Raw genomic sequence first — 21,984 nt, 5'->3', positions numbered from 1 at the left:
AGCTCTGATAAAAAGACATAAGAGCAAAGACTGAATGATTTGATTTGTTATTGCTGAAAAGCACAAATTTTATTTATATTTCCAGGTTTTGTGATGCAGCATGTTCACATTTTGAATTTGTATAATTTTGACAGGATATATTTTTATGGAGAGGAAAATCTTTTGGGATATTTAAAATTTAAGTTTATTTTTTATATAAAATGACATAAGATTAAAGAAATTTGAATGTTTGTTCTTTTAATGTTTACTTTATTTCTAACTTGTTTAATTTAGAGAGGATATATTTTTATACAGATCAAAATGGTATAAGTTATTTAAGGTTTATGTAAAAAAAGTTAAGTTTTAAAAGTTTTAGTGTGTTCAATAAATGTTTATCCTGTTCGGCCGGCGACCTAAAGTGTGTTTTGGATTTTGGCCCCCTGTGCAATTTAGGACATTCATTAGAAATGGGGTCACATCTGCAGGACATTAAACCACAATATTTAGAGTGAATTTATACTCAACTATTGAAGATCCAATCAATAAGTCACTGGACTTGGATGGGATGGGAACTAGCAGAGTAAGCAAAGTTCGGTTGCCGACTGATTTAACGAACATCAGACACAGATTAAGGGCTCATTAGCTGAATGTCTATAACAAATCCACCTTCAACTAAAGTTACTGCAATGCATTAGTTATTTACTATTCAATGTCTCATACTAAAAGGAAAGTGGCCACACACGAAAACATGCTACTTATTAAGTTGTAATTAAATCCTTCTATTCTATTTTTGTCATTATCTAGTTTTTTTTTTGTGTCTCCCTCCAACTGGATTCTTGCTGTGTCACCGAGCAGTGATAAAAGAAAGACTGTTACAGGAGGTTCTACGAAGTCCACAGCATCCAGAATAGAAAGATATGTTCATCAGCATCTGATAAGTGTACTGGTAAGATCACCACCTTCCATGTGGTAGACTGGGGTTCGAATCCCAGCTGTGGCCTACCTCCAATAGGGGTCCCTGGGTGAAACCTCCTTACGCTTACCCTGCCTATCCTTGTAAGTCACTTTGGATAAAAGCATCTGCTAAATGTAAATGTCATCTTCTTATTTTATTAACAGACCAACTTTTTTATTGTCATTGCTGTTGACCTAACACACATAAAACACAGAACATTTTACTTAATTACTTTAGGAAAACTACACGTGAAACTTTACAGCTCATACACTGAAACACAGCACATGTCCAAAGTTATTAGTGATTTACAAAAAAAATATGTTCTTAAACTCTGCTATGGTAAAAATTACATCATTATTGAACATTAAACAAACAACGTTGAAAGTTTTCATATTTGAAATCAACTGAAAAACCTTAAATACAGATTCAATGCAGAGAAGTTCTGTATCTGACTTCACCTCATTAGTTGATGGTTAGAGCTTCACCTGCTGGACGCAGCAGGGAAAACTCACCTGAGATGATGTGAAACTAATTCGATCTGTGCTCAGTTTAACCATTCATTAACTCAAATATGGTAATTGCAGGTAGACAGAGGGTGGACAAAATACCTGGAACATTTAAATATTTAAGTAAAAATGTGAATGGGGGTGAAGATCTGAGTGAATGCAGCTGCTGTAGTTTAACTCTCCTCTGGGAACAATGATCATCTGCTGGCTCCTACAGTCAGTGCTGAATATGTCTCCTGCTTGTTACTGGTTTAAATTATCTGATGTAGTAAATTAATGTTTGTCTGTCTTGACTAAATTAACTGTTAAAGAATGAGGAGCTCCATCAGCAAATGATGCACTTGTGTTTATATTTCTTTCTAATGTTTTCCATTTCTTCTTCCTTCTTTTTCTGCAGCTCCTTCAGTTCTTCTTTCAGACTTTCTTCTTTGTGGGTGGAGAGCTGATGCAGCATAGTAAACTCTCTTTTGTCTTCCTCTCTCTCCTTCATTAAAGTCTCATATGTTTGCCTCAGATCCTTTAGTTCCTCATCGTACTTTTCGATCAGAGCTTCAAAGTCTTTGGTGTATTTCTCTCTAAAATCATTGAGTTCTTCTGCTTGATTTCTGGCCTCCTCCTCATATTTCTGTTTCATTTCCTCCAGTTTTTTAAAGTTGTTGTTCTCCATCACTTGTCTCTCTCTTTCTTTTTGTTCTATTCTGATACTATATTCCTTTATCTTTTTCTGATACTCCACTTTTTCTTGTTCATATTCCTCCTTCAGCCTCTGAAGTCGTATTTTTTCCTGCTCTCGTCTCTGTATATTTTCTTTATATCTGTTGTCCCACCACTTGTTTCTCTCCTTCTCCCAGGCTTCTCTCTCTTTTCTCAGTTCTTCTCTGTTGTTCTCCAGCTCTCCGCTCAGCTCTTCCTTTGACTGTGACTCTAATATTTGTTTTTCTAAAGTTTCCAGTTTGAGTTCCCACTCCATCTGCTGAATTTCTTCCTGTTGTCTCCTCTTTCTATCTTCATCTTCTCTAATTTCTCGTTCTCTCTCTCTCTCCTCTTGCTCCCTGTTAATGTAGTCCTCCTTTTCCTTTAGTCGATTCTCTATTAGTTCTCGCTCTGATTCCATTTTGGATATTTGTTCTTCCATTTTTCTTTTTATATTTGTCATTTCTTCTTCATGCTTCCTTTTCAGCTCCTCTCTCTCTCTCTTCATCTCTTCTTCCTTCTCCTTCAGTATCCTCTCCACTGCCTGTTGTATTGCTGTCTCAGCTTCTTGGAACATCTCAGTAGTGTAGTAGCTGCCTCCATTTTCCTTCACCATGGCTTCAACTTTGTACAGCAGCTCAGTGACTTGTGTCCAGTTTGTCTGATCTTTGTTATTGAAGACATGGTATCTGTTTCCACAGTCCTTTATCAGACATTTTACAAAGTCAGCACAGTCTTCTTCTATGTAACGTTCAATTGATTTCTCCTCTAGATCATCTCCTCTGGTGAATGTAACAATGATGAAGCTTCCAGACTTCTTACCGAAAATCTTCTTGATCATTTCCACTGCTACTTTTTCTTCCTCTGTAAAACGGCCGATCTGCAGAACCAGTAAGAACACATGTGGTCCAGGAGACAACATGTTGATACACTTTACAAGTTCTTCCTTAACTTCATCAGCAGAGAGGGTGGTGTCAAACAAACCGGGGGTATCGACCACAACAACAGGTCGTCCATCAATGTCTCCTGACGCTTTCTGGCAAATTCTGGTCACTGACCTCTGACTGGCTCTGGATTCGAACTGTTTGTTGCTCAAAATGGTGTTTGCTGTTGCGCTCTTTCCACTGCCAGTCTTTCCAATCAGCACCATCCTAAGACAATCTGTGTTCTGTATTTCATTATCAGTGTCAACCTTACTGCTGCGCTTCACATTTTGTAATTCAGCTTTAAGTTTTCCAACCTTCTCCATCTGAGCCTTAGTGAACATGTCCTTCGTGAAGCATTTGACTCCTCCAACTCTGATCTTTACCACAGTGTCCAAGAGCTCTGGGATCTGTCGCTTGTACTTGATGTTGACAACAACATATCTTCCTCCACAGCTCTGACAGAGCTCCTGGATGTCTCTGTTCTCTCTTATAAAGTTAACAACAGCTGGATCTGTAGGATCTGACTCCAAAGTGAACAGAATCATGGTGAAGTCATTGACTCGGGAGCTGAATGTGTTCTGGATGGTCTCTAACTCTCCCTTGTCTTCATCAGTGAGGGGACCCACAGGTAGGACCAGGATGAAGGCATGGACCCCCTCAGGATCACAGAGGGAGATACACCTAAATGATTCCTCCATCACCATCTCGTGAGGTTTTCCATACAAGGCAGGCAGCTCCACCAGGGAAACCCAACGTCCACACACCTCTCCCTGATTCTTAACACACTTTGATGAGTTGGAGACTGAATGAAGCTCTGTCTGACCTAAAATGGTCTTGGCTGCTGAAGACTTCCCTGCTCCTCTTCTACCACACAGAACCAGGTTTAAAGCTGGTTTGATGGGTTCAGACTTTGGTCTTTTGGTCTCCTCGGTCAACTTGAGGAAGGTCCCTTTGTTTTCATGCACAATGTTCTCAATCTTCCTCATTAACTGGTTATGGTCATTTTCAAACATGTTGTAATTTCTTCCTTCACAGCCTCTAATGAGCCATTTAACATAGAAACTGGTTTCATCCTCCTCATGTGTGATGACGACCATTGAGTATTTCAAAGCATCTTGATCAAACAAACTCAGGATGAACTTCAGTGTTTTTCTGTTCTCCTCAGTGAAATCAGAAGGTCTCACCAACAGCAGCAGAACATTTGGTCCAGGAGAACAAAGAGTCACACAGTTCTTCATCTCTTCTCTCGCTGTTTCCACAGGCAGACTGAACATGTCTGGACCTTTAACTAATGTTAATGCTTTTCCTCTCCACTGTCCAACTTCGTGTTGCTTGGGAAGAGAAAACCTTGAAAAATCAAAACCTTTTTTCTTCATTATGAAATTAGTAAGTGTTGATTTTTTGTGTTGGCTCTTTCCAAACAGCAAAACCCTGAGTTCATGTTCTGGGAAAGGAAACAAAAATAGGAACACTGAAAAAAAGTTTCCAAAGTTCCTGTTAGAACAGCATCATTGACCTGAGATTTTTCAAGTAGTTGTGAATGTTTAATGCAATAGATAGAGGTGGCGGTTGAGAAAATATTTTTATCAGTCATTTGAGTACCTGCCACACAGTGTCTTGATATCATCTTAAATTATGGAATCAATTTTACTTTCAGTCAAACAGTACTGTTTTATGTCACAAATACTATCAGCTTCAGCAATTGTTTCGGCATGTCAGCATGTTAAAGAATTAAATTTCACATCCTGAAAATATTTGCCACACTTACCAGCAGATCCAGTACAATCCCTGGTGACAGGAACCAGTCTTGCTTGTTTTTTAATTAGATGATCGCAGTTCACGTGTCTTCTGTTGTTCTTCTCCACAATTCTGTTTATGTTTCTCAGCAACTCCGAAAATTCAAGGTATTTCAGCCTCAGTGACATGTATCTACATCTTTTGACAAAGTCCTGTAAAGGTTCCAAACCACGTGTGTAAGGAATCTGTAAACCTGACCTCTGAGCTCTAGGTGCTGCTATTAGTACCAGTGAATGGCTGAAAGATTCATCACTGAAGAGTTGAAGGACTCTGCAAAGTCTTAGTTTTTGTGCCTCAGTGAAGTCTTCAGGCTGAAGAACCAGCAGGAACACATGAGGTCCAGGAGCAGAGAGACTCGCACAGTTTTCTACAGACTCTGTCAGGGTGTGCTCAGAGATGTTGGGACGCAGCAGATCTGGGGTGTTGATTAAAATAATTTTTTTATCATTCAACTGTCCTGTGACTCTGACACAGTGTTCTGGTTTTTCCTGCGTGTTGAACTTAGCTTCACTTAGAATGAAGTTTCCCACTGAACTCCTCTCAGACCAGTTGTTCCCCAGCAGGACAACCCTCAGCTCAGACACTGAAAGTGAAAAAAACATCTTTCCATTTTGCACTGTATTCAATATAAATATATAATATAATATCTAAATTACCAATGTGCTATGTTATTTCTCATAAAACTCACAGGCTATGTGAGGTGGCAGTAATTCAATACTGCTTCTGCGTGTCCTGGGTAACAAATCACCTGAGGCTGTAAGGATAAAGACAAATGTAATCAAAGCAACTCATGAATTACTTTAAGTTACAGTTACTCCTCCTGTTCTGAATGTTCTTGGACAAGGCACTGGACTCCAAGTTTCCCCCAGTGCATCAGGTCGGCTGCACAGCAACTCTGGCATCGGTGTGACTGTATATTTGAATGAGTGACTGAGAATTGTTTGAGTACCGATAAGGTAGAAAAGTGGATGTGTGGACTCACCAGATCCTGCAGACATAGACTCTGCCATAGTGTCACCGTTTTCAACATGTAGTTCAGATACATTCACTTGATGAATCCTCTTACAGGATTTCAAGACCTAGAGGTAAAATGGCAAAATTAAGACTAATTATTCCTATGCTGTTTCTCTAAATAGCTAAAATCGTGCCTGGTGGTCATCAGTCAATCAGGATATAGGATCACCTGGCTGCAAACCTAAATTTGGGTCAGGTGCCTAAAATAAAGTGAACAGAGTGGCAGCAGCCATTTCAGAGAAAGGATAGAGCAGAGATTTATCAGGGGTTCAATATATGTACAGAATGCTGTATTTTGTTGTCAGTCTGAGGTAACTTGCCCCATTGATGTTAATACTGACATCTGTTTGAGTGTAATCACAGAAAACATGTTTGTTGCTCCTTCAATAAACTGTGTTAAAACTCTAATTGAACTACTTGATCTGCCTACATTGAAGTATCATTACGCAGGACGTAAAAGACTGATTTGACTAATTGTTTACCTGTCAGTAACATGTGATGCACTCTTGTTTATGTGATATTAAACTAGAATTACCAAATTGTGGTTTTACACCATTTCCCTAACTAGTAAGGTTTAGCTTACATGCATGTCTGTCTAGACTCGTATTGTAATATGTTTATGCACAATTTAAAATGGATTTGATGATCTTTCCAGATGTATTTGAGATATAAAGTTTATGTGAATGAGACATACACACTGTTCCACTAACTAAAACATGTTCTGTTTGTCCATGAGTTCAAGGGGACCTTTGTGCCAAATTTGAAAACATTTCCTTATGTATTCCTGTTATATCACTTTCATAAAAATGGGATAGATGGGGCAGACCTACAGTCACAGTCACCATGACCTCTGGCCACCAAAACCTAAAAAGTTTGTCCTTTGTTTGACCTTTTGCCAAATATGAATAAAATCCCTCAATGCATTCCTGTGATCTCATGTGAACAACTTAAAAATAATGCATCTGGCCGCGGCTTTTACCAACATGAAAGTATTAAAACCATGAAAGTACTGCTTACGGCTGGTTGTCTTTATTATTCTTTATTATTGTTGTTGTCATTATTGCTGTAATCAAATGAAACTTTATCTTTACCTCATCTCAACTCTGAACCTTAGACTCAGAAGTCTGCAACAGAGATTTATCTGCTGATATCAGACTGATACAAGAACAACTTTGTCCAGATAAATACATTTAAACTGCACATTTTTCACTATGTTTTTGTCTTTTGTGCAGAGGTTTCACGACAGACATGCGGACACTAACCTGTAATCAGTTATAACTTATTAAACATGCAGGTACGAATACTGTTCCAGTAAGACTGTTATTGACATTCTTGACTGCAGAGCTGTGATATTGTTGTACCTTAAACAGAGTTTATGTACTTATTCATGAAAGACCCAAAAGCAAAAGACACCTGTCCCTCTGATCACCCGGCTTGAACAGTACCTGAGATACTTTAAGAACAGATTTGGATTTACTATTTAAAGAAATTCTTTACTTCAGTGTTCATGTCTAAGGTGTTTATAAACAATTATTTAAAATTGTTTTTACTTACCAATGCGATCACGGCCTCATTCTTTCCTCACGTATATAATTGAAAGTTTGACAGTGTTAACGACAGTAACTCACCTAACAATCATTTCACAGCAGAATGGGCAGGACAATGCACTGGCGATATCACTGTCATAAATGAAACTGCAGAGTAAATGTTTAACCTGTAACAGAGTGATTGAAAGAAATCTGATGTTGATTTTACAAAATCTTAAGTACTGAAAACAAAAAGCTAATTGTTGGACCATCAGGGACAAGAATCCAGCAAACACCCGTCCACTGGTTCACTGTGGGCTTAAAACAAACTGGTCAGAGCCAAATACACTTGGGCCCAGACGGACAACGACAGAGTTTCTATGATTTTGCTTTTATAACCCACCACAAGTGATTTGAAATAAAATAATCCAGATGAGATCAAGGTGTTGACTTCAAGGTTTATTTTAAGAGGTGTCACAAAAATATTGCCTTTACCGTTTGGAGATTGGACCAAAATTAAGTACTACCATTTTCAGGGGCTCAAGACTATTTGTCCAGTTGACTGAGAAGAAGGTACAGTAATTGACCAGGTGCAGTCTATTCCCCTTTCACTTGAAAACAAATGAAGCAGGTAAAAGGTCTGCAGTTGATATCAGGTATTGATTGGCATTTGATAGCTATTATTATATTATTGTAAATATTGGTTTTACTTTAGTTAACAGAAGGATACCAACTGTAAATCTATGAGAGATGGCAAAAATCTCAGGTGTGGCCAAATCAAACTTTAGTACATTCCTATAAAGAAAGAAAGAACTGGTGAGCTCAATAAAGACCATGGAAGACAACTAAAGAGGATGATTGTAGAGTCCTTTCTTTGGTAAAGAGCATCAGCAGAATTCAACTCTGGATTAAAAAGTCATTAGACTTTGCCAAAAACACGAAAAATCCTCTTATGTTCTTTGGACTGATGAAACCAAGATTAACATTTATCAGAATGATAGGAAGAGAAAGGTAGGATGAATTGAAGGAAAATGAATGATCTGAAGTATCATGTGTCAAACATAGTGGAGGCAGTGTTATTGAATGGACATGCATGGCTGCTACAGGCTAACTCGTGTTTATAGATGATATGACTGCTGACAGAAATAGTAAGATGAATTCTGAGGTGTGTAAAGGTAATGTCCAAATACTCTTGAACCTAACTGTAACTCAGCACCAGTAAAGACCAAGTGTAAACTGTGTCAGGGCAAACCCTGAACCAATTCATGTAAATGATAGGTCCTGTGATTCTTAGTTTGATTCCACTGGTTTACAATGTACACTGCTCAAAAAAAATAAAGGGAACACTAAAATAACACAACCTAGATCTGACTGAATTAAATATTCTTATGAAATACTTTATTGTGTTCATAGTTGAATGTGCTAACAACAAAATCACACAAAGATTATCAATGGAAACTAAATTTATTAACCCATGGAGGTCTGGATTTGGAGTCACACTCAAAACTGAAGTGGAAAAACACACTACGGGCTGATCCAACTTTGATGTAATGTCCTTAAAACAAGTTAAAATGAGGCTCAGTGGTGTGTGTGGCGTCCACATGCCTGTATGACCTCCCTTCAACGCCTGGGCATGCTCCTGATGAGGTGGCGGTGGTCTCCTGAGGGATCTCCTCCCAGACTTATACTAAAGCATCCGCCAACATCCTTCTGGACAGTCTGTGGTGCAACGTGGCGGTGGTGGAAGAAGCGAGACATGATGTCCCAGATGTGCTCAATTGGATTCAGGTCTGGGGAACGGGCGGGCCAGTCCATAGCATCAATGCCTTCGACTTGTAGGAACTGCTGACACACTCCAGCCACATGAGGTCTAGCATTGTCTTGCATTAGGAGGAACCCAAGGCCAACCACACCGGCATATGGTCTCACAAGGGGTCTGAGGATCTCATCTCGGTACCTAATGGCAGTCAGGCTACCTCTAGTGAGCCCATGGAGGGCTGTGCAGCCCTTCGAAGAAATGCCACCCCACACCATTACTGACTCACTGCCAAATTGGTCATGGTGGAGGATATTGCAGGCAGCAGAAAGTTCTCCAGGGTGTCTCCAGACTCTGTCACGTCTGTCACATGTGCTCAGTGTGAACCTGTTTTCATCTGTGAAGAGCACAGGGCGCCAGTGGCGAATGTGCCAACCTTGGTGTTCTCTGGCAAATGCCAAATGTCCTGCACGGTGTTAGGCTGTAAGCACAACCGCCACCTGTGGACGGTGGGTTCCCATACCACCCTCATGGAGTCTGTTTCTGACCATTTGAGCAGACACATGCACATTTGTGGCCTGCTGGGGGTCATTTTACAGGGCTCTGGCAGTGCTCCTCCTGTTCCTCCTTGGACAAAGGCAGAGGTAGCGGTCCTGCTACTGGGTGGCTGCTCTCCTACGGCCTCCTCCACATCTCCTAATGTACTGCCTTGTCTCCTGGTAGCGCCTCCATGCTCTGGACACTACGCTGACAGACACAGCAAACCTTCTTGCCACAGCTCGCATTGATGTGCCATCCTGGATGAGCTGCACTACCTGAGCCACTTGTGTGGGTTGTAGACTCCGTCTTATGCTACCACTAGAGTGAAAGAACCACTAGCATTCAAAAGTGACCAAAACAGCAGCCAGAAAGCAACGGAACTGAGAAGTGGTCTGTGGCCATTACCTGCAGAACCACTCCTTTATTGGGGGTATCTTGCTAATTGCCTATAATTTCCACCTGTTGTCTATTCCATTTGCACAACAGCATGTGAAACTGATTGTCAATCAGTGTGGCTTCCTAAGTGGGCAGTTTGATTACTCAGAAGTGTGATTGACTTGGAGTTACATTGTGTTGTTTAAGTGTTCCCTTTATTTTTTTGAGCAGTGTATATGAACTGATGTGTTTATTGAAAACTGGTTGTGCCAATTATGTGGTGATGGGGGTCCAAGGTGGATTTTTGTATGGATGAACTCAGTTTCATATCTAGCCAAGTCTAAGAGCAATAAGCTCGAAACATTTTGAAGGAACGAAGCGCGAAACGAAACAGCGATGACGTTCGAAGCTTCACAGTGGGCACTGATGTGTGTGTGTGTGTGTGGGTGGGTGCATAAACACAAGCAAGAATCTGTGTCTAGTTTGTTGTATGTAGTTTGTATTATCATTCCACTCTGGTCTATTGTTTTTGACCCATCTCATCCATATTTCAATATTCTGTGTATATATTGAGTTTTGGTATTGTGTTGGTGTGGATCTTTTCTGGTTGTGGTTCTTTCCTACTGTCTAAATTGAGAGAAACTTTAACAAGGCAAAACAAGTGTTTTGAATCTTGAATCTACCACAAAAAAGAAATTACTTCTACTACTACTACTTCTAGTACCACTACTACATAAAAAAAACAATTATTCACAACACATCTTTACTACTGGCAATAAAAGAAAGCAGTGCAACAGTAATGTCTTGTCTTCGAGTAGGATTTATAGTGCCACAGTTTCACTTCCTTGTCCTTGATGTTGTTAACAGACCAACACCCTTGTCTACCTAGTGAACAGGCATTAGGCAAAGTATAATGTTGAAAGGTAAAAGCTTCTGTCATAAACCATTTTCAGATTCAGTCCAGTCATCAGGCCTAAGTTTGAATTTGTTAAATAATTTGTAAATTAAAGAAAGCCGATAAGCCTTAGCTGTAGTTTGTTTAGTGCTAATTAGTACAATAAATCTTAGTGAACTGTAAACATTATACTTGATAACAACGTGAAGTTCCTGTCACTGACATGTCAGTTAACAGGAACATGTTGCTTAACCACAGCCATCATGGCATGGGCAGTCATTCACCCAGAAAACAAACAATTTAAGCAAAATAAGATTAAATTTATTTTCAGATTTTTTTACACATGTACAAAACTTATGCAAATTTACAGATTTGTACACACAATTACAAATGTCATTTAAAGATTTGTGTACATGATACTATCATTCGGTGCCAGTTACTTGTTGTTCCTACAGAACAAGGTAATAATTCGCTATGACAAATAAATATTTACTGCATTGACGGAATATATCTGTTAGAAGAAATTCTGCCTCTTTTACTAAATAAAACTTGAATAAAATGATAGAAAAATCATTTAGACTAGATTATTTATTATGAACATTATTATTACTCGAAAGAATACCGATAACCCACTGGACTGAGAAAACTAAAGACAGTAAAGAAACTGGTCCCAATGTCTAAGGAACTGGTGAACTTTAAAAAACGCCTTTATGATGTACAGAGACCCGTACAAGGGTTACATGAACATTCTGACGTGAAAAAATAAAAGAAGAAACAACTCTGTTCTGTCTTGACTGATTCCTTTAAATTTGTGTTTAATTTATTCTGTTGCCTTTTTAGAAGAATCATATTGAACAAATACCATTAATTATCTCCATATCCTCAATTAACTATTACATGAGGCAATCTCATCACAGAATAGTGCATTTAGTTTTATGTTTTTGCTTTAATTCGGACATTTCTTTTTCTTGTTTTTGCTTCAAGCTGTCCATTTCCTCCTTGAGGCTCATCATTTTCTTCTCTATTTCTGCGTTGCTGCGAGTGTTCCTTTTCCTTTCTTCTCCAATTCTGCATTCCTGTGCTTTTATTTTATCGTCCAGCACTCTAATTTCCCTCATGTGTTTTCTTTCAAGGGCCTCTTTCTCTCTTTGGATTTCTTCCATCTCTTTCATAATCATGTTCACTTGTTTTTCAATTACTGGTGCTGTCTTATAGCAAGTGCCACTATTTTTCCTCACCATTGTCTCAATTTTAGTGATCAGCTCAGTGACTTGTGAGCGGTTTGTCTGATCTTTGTTGTCTAGGACGTGGTATCTTCCACCACATTCATCGATTACTTCTTTGACAAAACTGTCACATTCAAGCATGAAACCTTCAAGTGACTGATGTTTCAGGTCATCTCCTCTAGTAAACAGAACAAAGATAAAATCTGCACTATCTTCACCAAATATCCTCTTGATCATTTTAAGGGCTTCTTCTTCCTCCTGTGTGAAGCGACTGATCTGCAGCACCAGTAAGAACACATGAGGTCCAGGAGACAACATGTCGACACATTTCATAAGCTCCTGTTGAATTTCATCACTTGACAAAGTTGTATCGAATAAGCCGGGGGTGTCAACCACAGCGACAGGCCGTCCATTAATCTCTCCCACTGCTTTCTGGCAGGACTTTGTGACTGACTTGTTGCTGGCTCTAGCAGTAAAATGTTTTTTGCCCAAAATCGTGTTTGCTGTTGCACTCTTCCCACTACCAGTTTTTCCAATCAGCACCATCCTGAGACACTCTCTGCTCAGACGATGTTTACCTTTCTCAGTCCCTCTGATTTTTACATCAGCTTTTTCATGTTTAGATGTCACATTCTGACTCTTTTGCATATTTAAGTGAGCCTTTGTAAACATATTTCTTAAACCCAGGGTCATCTTTTCCACATCATCCAACAGCTCAGGGATCTGCTTCCTGTCCTTGATGTTGACAACAACATATCTTCCTCCACAGCTCTGACAGAGCTCCTGGATGTCTCTGTTCTCTCTTACAAAGTTAACAACAGCTGGATCTGTAGGATCTGACTCCACAGTGAACAGAATCATGGTGAAGTCATTGACTATAGAGCTGAATGTGTTCTGGATGGTCTCTAACTCTCCCTTGTCTTCATCAGTGAGGGGACCCACAGGTAGGACCAGGATGAAGGCATGGACCCCCTCAGGATCACAGAGGGAGATACACCTGAATGATTCCTCCATCAGTGTCTCCTGAGGTTTTCCATACAAGGCAGGCAGCTCCACCAGGGAAACCCAACGTCCACACACCTCTCCCTGATTCTTAGAACACTCTGATGAGATGGAGACTGAATGAAGCTCTGTCTGACCTAAAATGGTCTTGGCTGCTGAAGTCTTCACTGCTCCTCTTCTACCACACAGAACCAGGTTTAAAGCTGGTTTGATGGCGTCAGACTTTGGTCTTTTTGTCTCTTCGGTCAACTTGAGGAAGGTCCCTTTATTTTCATGCACAATGTTCTCAATCTTCCTCATTAACTGGTTATGATCATTTTCAAACATGTTGTAATTTCTTCCACCACAGCCTCTAATGAGCCATTTAACAGACAAACTGGTTTCATCCTCCTCATGTGTGATGACGACCATTGAGTATTTAAAAGCATCTTGATCAAACAAACTCAGGATGAACTTCAGTGTTTTCCTGTTCTCCTCAGTGAAATCAGAAGGCCTCACCAACAGCAGCAGAACATTTGGTCCAGGAGAACAAAGAGTCACACAGTTCTTCATCTCTTCTCTCACTGTTTCCACAGGCAGACTGAACATGTCTGGACCTTTAACTACTGTTAATGCTTTTCCTCTCCACTGTCCAACTTCGTGTTGCTTGAGCAGAGCTAATTGTGAATCATCCAATCCTTGTATCTTCATGATGAAATTAGAAAGTGTTGTTTTATTGTGTTGGCTCTTCCCAAACAGCAAAACCCTGAGTTCATGTTCTGGGAAAGGAAACAAAAATAGAAACACTGAAAACAAGTTTCCAAAGTTCCTGTTAGAACAACATGACTGACCTCGGGGCTTATTTCCAGGACAAAGATTTTTTCAATAGTTGTGAAAATTTATTGCAATAGATAGAGGTGGTGATTGAGAAAATCTTTTTATCAGACATTTTCGGGTCAGTGTCTAAGGAATAAGTAATCCTCACAGACAGTTGGAACAACATCAAACCATTAGTCACAGCACATCACAGTCTTTTACATTTAAGTTCTCACATTATCAAATATTTCCTGCTCTTACCAACAGTTCCAGCATGATCCAAGCTGACAGGAACCGCTCTCATGTGTTTTTTACTTAGATGTTCACAGTTCAGGTGCCTTGTGTTGTTGTTTTTAACAATGTGGTTCATGTTTCTCATCAACACAGAAAACTCAGGGTATTTCAGCCTCAACGACCTGTATTTACATCTTCTAATCAAGTCCTGTAAAACTTCACCATGTATGGAAGTGACCTGTAAATCTAGCTTCTCTGTTCTGGGTGGTGATATCAGTACAAGTGAATGATCGAATGATTGAGAGCTGAAGAGTTGAAGGACTCTGCAAAGTCTCAGACTCTGTTCCTCAGTGAAGTCTTCAGGCTGTAGAACCAACAGGAACACATGAGGTCCAGGATCACAGAGACTTGCACAGTGTTCTACAAACTCTGTCAGTTTCAGCTCAGAGATGTTGGGATGCAGCAGATCTGGAGTGTTTATGAGAACTATTTTTCTCTCCTTTAACCGTCCACTGGCTCTGATGCAGCGGTCTGGTTCTTCCTGAGTGTTTAATTTTGTCTCTCTCAGTATTACGTTTCCCACTGAACTTCTCTCAGACCAGTTGTTTCCCATCAAAACAACCCTCAGTTCAGACACTGAAATGATAAACAAAGAGAAAACTGGTGAGGCATAAAGCAATGTCATCATTTAATCTTAAACATGTCACAATTAAATACAAGATTTGATGATTTGAGGTAATGTTTTTTTTACAGTATGTAATATATAATTCATATAGTCTTACATTTTTTATACATATATATTAACACTGTGCTATGCCATTTCTTATAAAACTCACTGTGAGGTGGAATGACTTCAAAGCTTCTGTTGCGTGTAAAGGGTAACAAATCATCTGTGGCTGTAAAGATAAAAACTATTAGTGTTGTTATTTTTATGATATTTTGTACAATAGGGTATCAAGTGAGCACAAATACTAAATAATAAAATAAAGCTAGAACAGGAATTTGTTTTACTGTATGACTTAATAAAGAAGTTGTGTTCTAAGCAGTGATTTTCTGAAGTGATTTTCTTGGTTCCTTTAATTTACTGGTTAACTAGATGTACTCTTCCTGTACCAAACAATCTCATCCTATATGAGCCAATAGTGGAAGAGTAGCATCTGCTGCGGCTTTGCAAAAGTGTTCATACCTCTTGAACTTTTTCACATTACAACCACAAATGTAAATGTGCGTTATTGGGATTTAGACCAACAAAATGTGGGACATTATTGTGGAAAGAAAATTAATTATAGTTTTCAAATTATTAACAATTAAATATCTGAAAGGTCTGGCATACATTTGGGTTCAGCTCCCCTGAGTCAATACTTTGTAGATCTACATTTCTCCACCAGCTTTACACATCTAGAGATTAAAATTTGTGTTCATTCTTTTAGCTCAAGTTCAGTCAGATTGGATAGAGGGAATCTGTGTGCTCATGCTGTATGTTGAGACTCATTGTCCTGCTAAAAGGTAAACCTTCCCCTTAGACTCAAGTCTTTTGCAGACTCCAACTTCTAAGATTGCCTTGTATTTATCTCCATCCATCTTCTCATCAAATTTGACCCGCTTCCCTGTCCCAACTGAAGAAAAGCATCTCACAACATGATGCTGCCACCACCAAGTATCACAGGAGGCATCTTCTTCCACATGTTTGCTGTGTCCTCCACATGGTGTGTTGCAAACTGCAAATAGGACTTCTTAAGGTTTTCTTTAAATCAAAAAATTTGGTGACCTCTTAGGGCACTTGGATTTACTGGATTTTAGTTAGGGGTCATAGGAACGGGGGCTGACAAAAAATTCACGCCACACTTTTTTCTTTCTTTCTTTATTTTTTACAAATAAACATTTGTAAATATAGAGATGTATAGAGGGGTAATGAACTTATTATGGACATTCACTGGTATATTATCCTCCACAGACTAGGCTCAATTTATCAATGCAAAACTAATGAACTTGATGCTGTTGAATACTTTTTTGTCCCAGACTTTTTGAACAGCCTGGCAGCAGTGCTGACATAATCACTTCTAAAGGTTTCTTCACAATTAAACCATTATGTGAACAAGTGTAAATGAAAATAATTCATATGTGATGGATATGTGTGATATAAAGTCTGAACAGACTCACCAGATGAAGCAGCCATATTGGCATTCTGTTAGAGACCAACAAGAAATTCAGCCACTGACTGTTGGGTTGAAGAACACAGCACCAGTTACAGATTACATTTTTTCTTACCCTTTATTTATTTATTCATTCACATATAGTGAATACATACGAGAATTCATGTTAGATAAATTAATTTGTTGCTACTTCAGTGAATTGCATACAACCTACAATTACTCTTCCCTCCCTGATGGGATTTGCCTAATTGAATGCCTGTTATTTTTATTACAGCATAAGTCAAACTATGACCGTGGGCAGAAATGTGACCACTCTAGTTGAACATATTCTCAGTGAGTGAAGAATACATGAACATGTTTGAGACTCTTTACAGCTGGTTATTTTGTTTTATTATAACCCTTTTTATTGTGATCAGTATTGCTGTAATTAAATTTATCTTGACTTCATCTTTACACTGAGCCTTAGACTCTGGAGTTTTAAACAAAGCTTTATCTGCTGATATAAGACTGATATAAGAATGAATATCAAAACAAGTACATTGAAACAATTCAGAGCACTACATTTTCATCTTGCATGCAAAAGTTTCATCACAGACATGCTGCAGATACCCTGCCATCTGTTTGATAGTTGTCATGTATTAAACATGTAGAATGAATACCGCAGACAGTTATCGTTATTCTTGACTGTAGACCAGATAACTGTGTTCACCTGAGTTCATGCAATAATTCTTTTCAGACCCAACAGACAAATTATGAATAATTAACTCTGTAAAGAAATAGTCTTTACATCATGTCCAATGTTATTTGTAACATTTAAAATTATTTTCACTTACCAAGAGCGCCACAGCTTCCTGTGTACATACTGTAAATGAAAGTAGCACAGCGATAACTACAGTAACTTCTCTAACAAACCCCAGTGAACAAAGTGGGCAGGACAATGACCTGGTATAAACACTATCATATATAAAACAGCTAGAGTTAGAGTTTGACCTGTAACACGGTGATACAAAGAAATGTGATGTGAATTTTTCAAAATGTAAAAGCAAGAAGCTAATTGTTGGACCAGTCATTGACAAGTAGCCTGCACTTCACAACAAACTGGTCAGAGACTGTTTTTTTGTTTTTTGTTTGTTTGTTTGTTTGTTTTTTTGCTTCAGTTTTTTTGTTTGTTCCAAGAAAGTTATAAGCTTTTTATAATTTTCAGACTTTTGCAAATAAACCAAGAATCAAAGACACAACATTTTAGTTTTTGCCTTTATTGGTGAAATTGTGGTCTTCAAATTTGCATCACCGACTTTTGGCCATGACTGCTTTAACCAGACCAGACTAAAAAGCGATAACATGGTTTTTACTTTTTTGTAAATCTGTCTCAGGTGCTCACTCCCTAACAGACCAATTTATCAGCTAACCTACAACCAAGTGAAGATGACAACCTACTTAATGCCAATTAGCACAACAAGCTTTCTGACACGCTAAAATAAGGTCTGTAAACATTATGGCTGATTAAAACATGTAGTATCTTTTATTAGGAATGTCTTGCTAAAGTGCAACTAGAACCATCATGGCATGGGAGGTGATTTTACCCCATCACACGTCAGTTCTTATTCGCAAATCTCTGTACACATAATGTGCAAGTGAAAACTCTGTTAGACAAAAAAAAAAAAAACAGAATAAGATACAACAACTGAAAAAATTACTTGACGTGAGATAAAGTGATCCTAATCCTTTCATGGATTTTACAGAACTATTATATAGTGTAGTAAACCGTACAGTGTACATCTGTAAATAACACCAAAATGAGGAAGATACAGAGGTCCATGTTTTTTAAATTTTATAAATAGGTTTAAGTTTAAAGTTGTCTGCCTGGTCCCTCTGATCGGAGGTGGCATTAGCTGTCAATTACATTATTAAAAAAGGAATGACAAAGCACTCGTCTTTTGAATTTGTGTTCAGTGTTTCTTGTTGTCCTTTTAGGAGGATTATGACCATAAAACATTTGTCTTTTTGAGTGTCTCTAATTATTTATTCTGTTTTTTATTCCTTTTTGATTTTATATATGGCACAGACTGGTTGGCACCTTAATCTCTTGTACGATGTTGCAATGACAATAAAGTTTATCTTTATCTTTATTTTCTTCTCTATTACTATATTATAGTAAGGAGTATTTCTCCTTCATTCTTCTTCTCTTTCAAATGTTTGTTATTTTATTTTATTTTCCAACAATTGCTGCCGTGTTCCTTCACCATTGCCTCAATTTTAGTGATCAGCTCAGTGACTTGTGAGCGGTTTGTCTGATCTTTGTTGTCGAGGACGTGGTATCTTCCACCACATTCATCGATTACTTCTTTGACAAAACTGTCACATTCAAGCATGAAACCTTCAAGTGACTGATGTTTCAGGTCATCTCCTCTAGTAAACAGAACAAAGATAAAATCTGCACTATCTTCACCAAATATCCTCTTGATCATTTTAAGGGCTTCTTCTTCCTCCTGTGTGAAGCGACTGATCTGCAGCACCAGTAAGAACACATGAGGTCCAGGAGACAACATGTCGACACATTTCATAAGCTCCTGTTGAACTTCATCACTGGATAGTGTTGTGTTAAACAGGCCAGGGGTGTCAACCACAGCAACAGGCCGTCCATTAATCTCTCCCACTGCTTTCTGGCAGGACTTTGTGACTGACTTGTTGCTGGCTCTAGAGGTAAAATGTTTTTTCCCCAGAATCGTGTTTGCTGTTGCACTCTTCCCACTCCCAGTTTTTCCAATCAGCACCATCCTGAGACACTCTCTGCTCAGACGATGTTTACCTTTCTCAGTCTCTCTGATTTTTACGTCGTTCTTTTTTTCTTTAAATCGTATGTTTGGTATTTCTTGCGTATTCAACTGAGCTTTGATAATCACATTCTTTCTCAAGCAGTCAGAAGCCACAGTTCTCATCTGTTCCACAGTCTCCAAGTAGTTCAGAGATCTGCTTCCTGTCCTTGATGACAACAACATATCTTCCTCCACAGCTCTGACAGAGCTCCTGAATGTCTCTGTTCTCTCTTATAAACTTAACAACAGCTGGATCTGTAGGATCTGACTCCACAGTGAACAGAATCATGGTGAAGTCATTGACTCGGGAGCTGAATGTGTTCTGGATGGTCTCTAACTCTCCCTTGTCTTCATCAGTGAGGGGACCCACAGGTAGGACCAGGATGAAGGCATGGACCCCCTCAGGATCACAGAGGGAGATACACCTGAATGATTCCTCCATCACTGTCTCCTGAGGTTTTCCATACAAGGCAGGCAGCTCCACCAGGGAAACCCAACGTCCACACACCTCTCCCTGATTCTTAACACACTCTGATGAGTTGGAGACTGAATGAAGCTCTGTCCGACCTAAAATGGTCTTGGCTGCTGAAGTCTTCCCTGCTCCTCTTCTACCACACAGAACCAGGTTTAAACCTGGTTTGATGGGTTCAGACTTTGGTCTTTTTGTCTCTTCGGTCAACTTGAGTAAGGTCTCTTTGTTTTCATGCACAATGTTCTCAATCTTCCTCATTAACTGGTTATGGTCATTTTCAAACATGTTATAATTTCTTCCTTCACAGCCTCTAAGGAGCAATTTAACAGACAAACTGGTTTCATTCTCCTCATGTGTGATGACGACCATTGAGTATTTAAAAGCGTCTTGATCAAACAAACTCAGGATGAACTTCAGTGTTTTTCTGTTCTCCTCAGTGAAATCAGAAGGTTTCACTAACAGCAGCAGAACATTTGGTCCAGGAGAACAAAGACTCACACAGTTCTTCATCTCTCTTCTTATCATCTCCTCAGACAGACTGAACACGTCTGGAGTTTTCACAACAGATAACAATTTTGTTCTCCACTCCCCACGGGCAACCTCAACCTTTTGGGAGGGTGTATAAAAAGCTTCACTCTGTATGATGAAGTTACCAAGTGCTTCACTTTTGTTCTCACATCCTCCCAAAAGCACAACTCTGAATCCAGATGCTGAAAAAAGCAATAAAAAAGAAGTTTAAATTAATTAATAAAACACATTTAACTTGCTAACACATTGTACACATTGTCTGGGATTTCTTTCATAGTAAAACACAAAATAAAGTATAACAGTTACTGCTGCATGATTAAAATACTCATCTTTACTTCAACACTATACTCACCACATGTACTTTGAGGAGCTTGATAAACTGCAGCTGCTTTCTGTTCCTTCAAACTTCGATCAGCATTTAAACCAGACGTTATCTTCTCAAATCTATCACAGCTCACATGTTCTCCATTGTTCTTTATCACAACTGTTTCTATTTTTTGTACCAATGCAGAAAGTTCAAGGTATTTCTGATTGCTACCTCTGAAATGACATCTTCTAACAATGTCTTTGAACAGTGGATATTGTTTACATTTTGTCATAACACCTGAAGTCTCATCTCTAGATGTCGACATTAAAACCAGTGAATGATCAAACGATCGATCACTGATGTCTTCAAGGACTCTGCAGAGTCTCAGTCTGTGTTCCTCCATGAAGTCTTCAGGCTGTAACACCAATAGGAACACATGAGGTCCAGGAGCAGAGAGTCTCACACAGTGTTTCACAGTCTCTGACAGTTTCTGTTCAGTGATGCTGGGACTCAGCAGATCTGGAGTGTTGATGAGAACGACTCGTTTCTCCTTTAACTGTCCTCCAAATCTCAGACAACAGTCCGGTTCTTCCTCAGCGCTGAATTTAGTTTCTTGCAGTATGAAGTTCCCCACTGAACTCCTCGCCGACCAGCTGTTCCCCAGAAGAATGACCCTCAGCTCAGACACTGAAAATAAATTTTTTTAAGCAAACTAATACAGTACTTATTTATGTATATAATATGTATATTTTCCGACATTCTGAACTGTGTTAGTGTTTGCATCATTCAGGTGGACTCACTGTGAGAGTCTGTTACAGGTTCCATGATGTCTCTGTCTGAAATACAACATTTTATTAATATTAAATCTTCTAAAATTCCCATGCATGACATTGGTAACATTACATCTTTTGCTGTATTAACAAGTCATCTTACGCATCCACAATATTTCTATTGGGATCATATTGTGTCTGCAGGTGTTTAAACTACAAAAACTCAATAGAAAGGTGCAAGCCTATAAAAATACTCCACTTAAAGACAAATTTGTGGAGACACTGAAATAAACCACAGTGATTACATTTAAACAATATTTCATAATTATAAAAATTCTCTATAATAACATGTTTAACCATAGACTGTACATTATCTTGATCCTCAATATTAGTAGATATTTTACAAAGCCACTAAACTTCATGTTATCAGCTTGATTCGTACATTTCAGACGGTAGTTCATGCTCTTAGTTACTTTAAACACCTTCTTACCTACGACAGTTGTGCTTCTATCGTCTGTCTTCCATCCTTTATAAATTTTACTGCAGCAAAGAATAATCTTGTCTTCAGCTCTTGTGGCTCAGTTGTTCCAGTAAATACAAGCAACGGTTGTTTGATTTTAAACTTCACTTACTTACGTGGTTCCACTCTTTGTCCTCCATTCTTTTGTGCCAAGTCTTCTAGTGAATCATAAACTCTGTCCTGATAACGGTCATAAGCC

The 21,984-nt window shown here is 38.8% G+C and overlaps 2 protein-coding genes and 1 pseudogene across 2 annotated transcripts; all 3 read right to left on the bottom strand.

The window, feature by feature from the left end:
* Positions 1-1,202: 1,202 nt before the first annotated feature.
* On the bottom strand, positions 1,203-9,430 carry LOC113150516. Its single transcript, XM_026343064.2, has 4 exons — positions 9,101-9,430; positions 5,839-5,935; positions 4,828-5,439; positions 1,203-4,503 (listed from the first exon to the last, which is right to left on the bottom strand). Exons 1-4 carry the CDS (start codon positions 9,428-9,430, stop codon positions 1,766-1,768), a joined length of 3,777 nt encoding a protein of 1,258 aa, XP_026198849.1. The 3' UTR covers positions 1,203-1,765.
* A 2,443-nt stretch (positions 9,431-11,873) lies between these two features.
* Positions 11,874-16,395, bottom strand: LOC113150515 (GTPase IMAP family member 8-like). Its single transcript, XM_026343063.1, has 2 exons — positions 16,380-16,395; positions 11,874-13,948 (listed from the first exon to the last, which is right to left on the bottom strand). The coding sequence occupies exons 1-2, from the start codon at positions 16,393-16,395 to the stop codon at positions 11,874-11,876; spliced, it is 2,091 nt and encodes a 696-aa protein (XP_026198848.1).
* Positions 16,396-18,576: 2,181 nt separating this feature from the next.
* LOC113150514 lies at positions 18,577-20,835 on the bottom strand (annotated as a pseudogene).
* Positions 20,836-21,984: the final 1,149 nt, after the last annotated feature.

This window comes from Anabas testudineus, chromosome 9 (genome assembly GCF_900324465.2).
Source record: "Anabas testudineus chromosome 9, fAnaTes1.2, whole genome shotgun sequence".
Taxonomy (NCBI): domain Eukaryota; kingdom Metazoa; phylum Chordata; class Actinopteri; order Anabantiformes; family Anabantidae; genus Anabas; species Anabas testudineus.
This window is presented reverse-complemented; position numbering and strand designations above follow the sequence as displayed.

Coding starts and splice junctions, on each gene's coding strand:
- LOC113150516 (XM_026343064.2), bottom strand. CDS start 9,430: ATGGTGTGGGGTGGCATTTCTTCGAAGGGCTGCACAGCCCTCCATGGG. Junction 5,440..5,838: donor GTCTATGTCTGCAGGATCTG/GTGAGTCCACAC, acceptor TTTCACTTTCAG/TGTCTGAGCTGAGGGTTGTC. Junction 4,504..4,827: donor GGATTGTACTGGATCTGCTG/GTAAGTGTGGCA, acceptor TTCCTTTCCCAG/AACATGAACTCAGGGTTTTG.